General features: G+C 47.1%; 1 protein-coding gene across 1 annotated transcript in view; it reads left to right on the top strand.

Annotated features, from left to right (window-relative positions):
* Positions 1–7,057, top strand: part of LOC101394972 (signal-regulatory protein beta-1-like) — an 11,438-nt gene extending 4,381 nt beyond the window's left edge. Inside the window, exons 2-5 of the mRNA XM_087444919.1 lie at positions 1,407–1,760; positions 3,444–3,764; positions 4,354–4,683; positions 6,987–7,057. Coding sequence (XP_087301045.1) covers positions 1,407–1,760; positions 3,444–3,764; positions 4,354–4,683; positions 6,987–7,057 — 1,076 coding nt within the window. The remainder of the gene's footprint in view (positions 1–1,406; positions 1,761–3,443; positions 3,765–4,353; positions 4,684–6,986) is intronic.
* Positions 7,058–7,682: the final 625 nt, after the last annotated feature.

The raw sequence follows: 7,682 nt of genomic DNA, 5'->3' as shown, positions 1-7,682 counted from the left end.
TATATAGTTATTTACTTATGATATTTTGGTATGTTGTATTTTTCTTTTCATTTGTCTCAAGGTATTCTCTAATTTCTCTTGTGGTTTCTTCCTTGACTATTGATTTTTTAAGAGTGTGTTGCTTGATTTCTTTGTATTTGTGGATATTCCATTTCTCCTTCTCTTAATTGAGTCTAGTTTTATTTTTCAGACTGTTTCACCAGTGGACTGCTTGAATAGTCCTTCATCCAGATTCCAATAAGTTGCCTTATTCTACCTGTGTGTCAATGCCATATACACAGATTTTTGTTATGGAAACTGGTTTCTGAAAGTCAGAAGAGATCTGTGTGGTAGGCAGAACAATGGCCCCCCAAGTGATCCTTTTCCTAATACTCAGCACGTGTGAATATTTTACGTTTCATGGCAATATTTTTACATTTTGCAGAACTGATTAAGTTAAGACTGTTGATATGGGGAGATTATCCTAGATTATCAAGGTGAGCCCAGTGATATCATAAGACTACTCAGAAGAAGGAGGCAGGAAAGTCAAAGGTAGAGAAATACAAGTGATAATGGAAGCACGAGGTTGGAGTGATAGGAAGACTGGAACCATGAGAAAAGGAATATGGGCAGCCGCTGGGACTTAGAAGGCAAGGAAGAGAGCCTCCAGAAGAAATGCGGCTTGACTGATACCTTGATTTTATCCCAGCAACACCAATTGTGGACTTCTGACCTCCAGAACTATAAGATAAAAATTTCTATTGTTTTAAGCCACTAAGTTTTTGGTAATTATTTACAGCAGGATTAGGACACTAATGCCACATTATTATACTATGGATAAAAAATCCCAGGTACTTGAAAGAATGTTTTACTTCTTAATTAAACTATATATTCATTCTGTGTTGGGACCTCTGCCCATCATTGTCACTCAAGTATCCAGGTTGATGGAGCAGACCCAACCTGAGCATGTGGATCTCTGCATAAGAGGGAAGTTGCTGCATAGAGGTTCTTGTAGTTAAATGCATATCCCACTAAATTCCTTTGTTACTCTTGCTCACAACTCATGGTCCCAAAACGTCTCATGGTCCTACCCAATGCAAAGGTCCAGAAATTCTACACGCCCTGAGGCCAGAGGTGGACAGCCAGAAATATTTGGCGAAGCATGAAACCCCCAGAGAGGGCACAGACACTCAAACCGACTCTCTGCCACAATTCTTAACCTCTCTGTGCCTCAGTTCCCCATTTGTACTAGGGTCTCACATTGCAGGCTTCTTGTGAATGTTACCTGTGATGACATATGCAATGTGCTGAGCTGAAGGCCCGCTCGTGCTGTGCACTCGGTCAGTGAAAGCTGTTGTTGATAAACACTTGAGAAAACCTACAAGATCACATAGGGGTGAATAAATAATGGATTTGTTTTCCTCCAGGAGCAGCAGGTGAGGAGCTGCAGGTGCTTCAGCCTGAGAAGTCAGTGTCAGTTGCAGCTGGAGAGACGGCCACTCTGCGCTGCACCCTGACCACCCTCCTCCCTGTGGGGAACGTCATGTGGTTCAGGGGGACAGGGTCAGGCCGGGAGTTAATCTACAATTACAAAGGAGGCCACTTCCCCCGAGTAACAAATGTTGGAGACACCACAAAGAGAAACAACACGGACTATTCCATCCGCATCAGGAACATCACCCCAGCAGACACTGGTATCTACTACTGTGTGAAGTTCCAGAAAGGGAGCCCTGATGATGTGGAGATTAAGTCTGGACCAGGCACCCAGCTCACCGTGAGTGGTGAGTACAGTGTGGGCCTCCTTCATCCCCTGGTGTGTGACAACAAGTCAATAATAACAACCCCCATTCTTTGAGCAACAGCAAGAATCAGGTGTGGCTATGGTGCTTATGTTCATGATCTGATTTCACCCCCTTCCACAGATCAGGGAAGTTGAGGCCTGGAGAGGTCGTGCTAGTTGCTCAAGGCGCCACTGCTGGTAAATGGGGGGAGAATTCTGGAATGCCCATCTGCCTAGCTCCACAACCCTTGCCTTTTCCATCCCGTCCAGCCCTTTATTCCAGGGATGAGGGAACTGTAAGTCTGAGTGACTTGCCCAGTCACATGGCCAGACCTCGCCCCTGCCCCCAGAGAGTGCCCCTCAATGTGGCCGAGTCTTCCTTTACTCAGCACTTACTGAGAACCTACTGTGTGCCAGGCTCTGCTCTGGGTGCTGTGGAAGCAGCAGTGGACACAGCAGGCAAAGGCTCTTCTCCCAGGAGGCTCACGTCCTCTTCCCTTCCTGTGAGGAGAAACGTATGCAGGGCACGTAGGGGAGAACATATGTTTCTTCATTTCATCCTCAGAAACATCACACTGAGAGGAATCCCTAAGAGGCCCAGATTCTCTGTTTATTCTGACAGCCCGGCTGGAGGAGACGCACAGAGATTGGGTGTTCTCTGTGTGTCTGTCCAGAAAACCCTCGTGTGATACAAGGGCCAACTCACACAGTCACTGAAGGCTCCAGGCAGAGCTGGGCCATCTCAGAATGTCCCTCACCCAGGGAAGAGGTTCCTCATGTAGGTGATTTAGGGGTTCCCCGTTGAGGCAGCAAAGATTCTCATTTACTCTTTTCTGCCAGAGGGCAAGGATCCTGAATCCTGAAAAGTCGTGCACAATGGACCTTTAGGCCCATCCAGCCCCATGCCCCATGTACAGATGGGGAGCTGGGCTACGTGCCCAAGGTCACATGGCCAGTGAGTGAGGGGATCATTCCAGAACCCAGATCTGATTCCAGGCATGCTCCTTCCTGCCTCAAACTTGGACACTTTCCCTGGAAGAGCCTGGCCCATCATTTGTGCTGGATAAAAGCTTGTTACATCAAACCATTGAACAGAGAGCCAGCATTTCTCCTTTTCATCATTTTTCCAAAGGTTCGGAAGCCCCTTGCATTTGGACCCCGAGGCCCGAGGAGATTGGGAACCTCTCCACACCTCAGCCGCATCATCCCCATTCAAGCGTTCCATATCAGCAGCAAGAGTTGCACGTTGTTTCCACAGCTGCATAACATCCATCATATGGAGACAGCATCCTTCATTCTACAGTCTTCCATTGATGGATACAAAGTTGTTCCTAACCTTGGGATATTAGACTAGCGCTGCACCACTCTACTCAAGTGGGAGATGCCCACTGGAGGTGGCATTGCTACATTTTTGTGTGTGTGTATTTTAATTTGTTGCATATTGACAAATTTCCCTCCTAAACAGGGTAGAAATTGAGTATCTCCACAACTGTGCCCCTTCCTCAGAGTTCACCTCTGGGAACCTGTGTGTCCTCCTCTGTAAGATGAGGATGATGACCCGCCCTCCCAGCACAGTTAGAAGGATTAAAAATATTATATGTGAAAGTTCTTAACAGGGTCACACGCTTATGGTCAGTGATGATAATCACAATCACATTTATTGTTTATAAATGCTCCTTTGTAGCCAAACCCTCTCCCCCCGTGGTATCGGGCCCCACGGCGAGGGCCCCGCCTGAGCAGACAGTGAGCTTCACCTGCGAGTCCCATGGCTTCTCCCCCATAAACATCACCCTGAAGTGGTTCAAAAATGGGAATGAGCTCTCAGCCTCCCAGACCAAAGTGGACCCAGAGGGAGACGGCGTTTCCTACAGCATCTCCAGCACAGCCAAGGTGGTACTGGCCCCGCGGGATGTTCACTCCCAGGTCATCTGCGAGGTGGCCCACGTCACCCTGCAGGGGTACCCTCCTCTTCGTGGGACAGCCAGCTTGTCTGAGACCCTCCGAGGTAGATGCCCCTCACCCCAGCCCAAGTCCACACCTGCCCCCAAGCACCCAAGCCCGCTCCTCCCCCTGCTGTTTGCTCCAGGCCTGAATTGCCTGGAATCTAATTCCTGACTGGCCTTCCCAATCGCCAGGCACCTGGATGTGCTGGTCACTCACCTGTTTTAACGGAAGCTGCCAGATGAACACCTGCCAAGTGCCAAGCTCTGTGCTAGGTCGTGTCGTCTACTTTACCAATAGCAGCTCCAGTTGCTGAGCACCTACTCTAAGCCCAGCCCCTATGTGCTTGGTGATTTCATTTATTTTTCTACAGTTATTATGCTCCCACTGTATGCCAGGGGCTGTGCTTGTTGATTTCACTCATTATGACCCTAATACGAGCTACCAGTCCCTGAGCAACTACTGTGTGCCTGGCACTGTGGTTTGTGATCTTATTCACATGCAAAGAGCACCCTCGGCGTTTGAGTGCCTGCTGTATGCCTAGCACTGTCCTGGGTGATTCCCATCTGTGGTGGTGGGAGCTAAGTTACGGAGCCCTCCTCTGTGATCTGTCTGTTCCATAAGGTCAGAGCCTCTGTCCTGTGCTGTTTCAGTTCCACCCACCTTGGAGGTTTCCCAACAGCCCACGGCAGGGAACCTGGTGAACGTCACCTGCCAGGTGAACAAGTTCTACCCCCGGCACCTAAAGCTGACCTGGTTGGAGAATGGAAACGTGTCCCGAACAGAAACGGCCTCAACACTCATAGAGAACAAGGATGGGACCTTTAACTGGACGAGCTGGCTCCTGGTGAACTCATCTGCCCACAGGGAGGATGTAGTGCTCACCTGCCAGGTGGAGCATGATGGGCAGCCGGCGGTCACCAAACACCGTACGCTGGAGGCCTCTGCCCACCAGAAGGAGCAGGACACAGGTGGAACCCCTGGTGAGGCCTCCACTCCAACTGAGCTGTCTCTTTTAAAATTTTATCTTTTTTAGATATTATAATTAGTCATTAATGCTTGTTATAGAATAATCTAGAAGTTTATAAATATAAAGCACAACTTGGAAGTGAGCTCCCCTCTCCCATATCAAACACTCCAAGAGTCACCACTGGTAAGTGTTTGGTGCATATCTTTATAGATTTGTTGACATAAATATATGTTAAAGAAAGAAGAAGGGAAGGAGGGAGCTCATCCTGTTCATAGCATCCGCCTCTTGCTTTCTCTACCTAACAATGATTTTGTCACCATCAACGTCAACCCACTTCCCTCTTCCTTGTTCTTTGTAACCTCTGCCTAGTCTCTATTCCGTCCTAACAATGACTACGTTCACCATCCACGTCAGCCCATCTCTCTCCTCCTTTCTCTCTCTAACCTCTGCCTAGTCTCTATTCCATCCTGGACTTTTCCATCCACATCATTAATGTCACCCCAGCAGACACCTGCACCTGCTAACTACTCTGTGAAATTCTCAGAAGGGAGCCCTGAGTACGTGGGGTTTGAGTCTAGACCAGACACCTTGGTGACCCTGAGTGGTCACGACATGAGCCTCCTTTGTTCCTTGATTTCTGACAATGGACAAGTAATCACAACCGCTCACTGCACATTTACTATATGCAAATTCCAGTTCCTCTGTGATCTCTTTTCCTGCTTCAACTACCCTGTGTGTTTGGAGTGTTACCGATGAGACTTGAGGAGCAATGGTGAGTATGTTGTTGCAGACTTTTTGCTGTTAGACCACGTGATTGGGCTAAATTAATCAAGGTAAATCTGAGTCCCTGAGGACAGGGACCACCAGCCTGTACAGGAAAAACATGCTAATTAGAGACACATTCCTCCTCTGCTGGGCATTGTCCCAGGAACCTACAAAGTCCCCCTTCCTATGAACAAAATATGTCTCATTTCTCTCTCATGTAACATCAGAAGGGAATACAGTCAGGTTTCCAGGAGTCCAGAAGAACTTTCAAAGACCCACGTTCCTTCCATCGGCCCTGTGGTGTTGTCCTCATCAGCTGGGTCAACCCTGGGACACCAAGTGTCCATGACCCTGTCTGCTGGAAGAGTAAAAATGGGAAAATGAAGACAATTTCCCTTAAAACAAGAGACAAACAGAAGTTGCATAATTGTGTCCACTAATAGCTTGGTCAAGTATGCACATCAAGGTGCAAAGGGAGTCCACTATTGTGTGGTCTATGATTAAGGACATTGGTTTTCTACAAAACCAATACCATTACACACTTAACAAAATTACAATAATTCCCTAATACCGTCTTAAATGAAGTATACGTTTACATTTTCCCAAATTTCTTTTATAGCTGTTTTTTTGCACCAAAGTGGTTTTAATTCATCCATAAATGCTTGGTAGAATATTCCTGTGCAACCATCAGAGTGTCAAGAATGCTTTTTCATGAATATTTAAATTATGAGTTCAATTTCCTTAATAGTTTAGAGCTATTCAAATTATTCATTTCATATAGAGTAAATTGTGGCAGATCGTGTTTTTTGAGGAATTTCGTCCATTTTCTCTAAGTTCTCAAAATCTATCTGTAGGATTGCACACAATCTCCCCTTATTATTCTTCTGACGTCTGCAGGGTCTGTAGTGATGTCCCCTCTTTCATTCCTGATTTTGGAAATGTGTCATTCCTCCTTTTTTTATTGTCAGTCTTGCTAGAAGTTTTTCAATATTATTGATCTTTCCAAAGAACCTGCGTTTTGTTGCAGGGGTTTTTCTCTATTGTTTCTCTGTTTTCAATTTCATTGATTTTTCTCCTCTTTTCTGTACTATTTCCATCCTTCCTTCTGCTTTGGGTTTATTTTGCTCCTCTTTTTCTAGTTTCCTGAGGCAGAAGCTTAGATGATTGGTATTATGCTTCTCTTTTCTCTAATGCCATCCCAGTGTCCTCCTGTGCTGGGCAGTCAGGAGAGGGGAATCTTGACCCCTGGCCGCTGTGTTCTCCCTCCAGTCCTCAGGGCCCAGCCAGTCTGCTTCCTCGTCCTCCTGTCAGCGTCCTCCTGTGCTTGTACCTCGCATTGTTTCTAGGGGTTAGATTGTACTGAAAGGGGAGAGTAGGGAGAGATGGGTCCACACAATCCTGTCTGGACCAGCCTGTGTTTGCTCCTCAGTATCCACTTCCCCCGGGGCTCAGACCAGGGCTGTTAGTTCTGGTGCTCTCAGTGTGCATGACCGAGCGCCCTCGCTATTGTACTGAGTCTGGAAATGGTTTTTGTGTTGTCCATGTTGGCAGGCTGGAGCAAAGTGCAAGATGCCTCTGTGACCCTGCTGCAGCAGGATGTCCAGCCAGCCCTGGGCATCTGAAGGCTCCAGCCACTGCAGTCTTGGGTCCAGTGGGTCTGGTGTGAGGGTGGACATCTTTCTGTTCATTTTAATGATATCTGGGTGTTTTACAATATTCCTGGCTTAATGGCCCTCTCTTCTCTCAGTACAGCTTAATCCAGGTTTGTTAATGGAGTTTGGGTTGGTTGGTTGGTTTTGATAGTGGGAGAAATGTTCTGAGGCCTCTCAGTTTTTTGGTTCTCTTTTTCTTTCAGGATCTTAAATTTCCCTACCCCCTGTTTCCTTTTTCTCTTCACCACTCAATTGCCAAACAGCACTTGTTCCTTCTTTTCTGGCTTTTTGCCCCAGAACTTATGCACTTTAAACTGAGCCCATCCCTTTTGCCACATCAGTCCTTTTGAAACGTCCCAGCCTCCTTGTATTAGGTTCCTATTGCTGCTGTAAAAAATTACCACACTTTCTGTGGCTTTAAACAACACAATTTTATTACCTTACAGCTCTAGAGGTCAGAGGTCCACAGTGGGTGGCAGGGCTGCGATCCTTCTGGAAACTCTAGGGGACAATCCGTGTCCTTGTCTCTTCCAGCTCCTAGAGGCTGCCCACATTCCTTGGCTAAGGGCCCCACCTCACTGTCACCTCTGACTCT

This window comes from Ceratotherium simum, chromosome 21 (assembly GCF_057802395.1).
Source record: "Ceratotherium simum simum isolate JZ-2026a chromosome 21, ASM5780239v1, whole genome shotgun sequence".
NCBI classification, from domain to species: Eukaryota; Metazoa; Chordata; class Mammalia; order Perissodactyla; family Rhinocerotidae; genus Ceratotherium; species Ceratotherium simum.
This window is presented reverse-complemented; position numbering and strand designations above follow the sequence as displayed.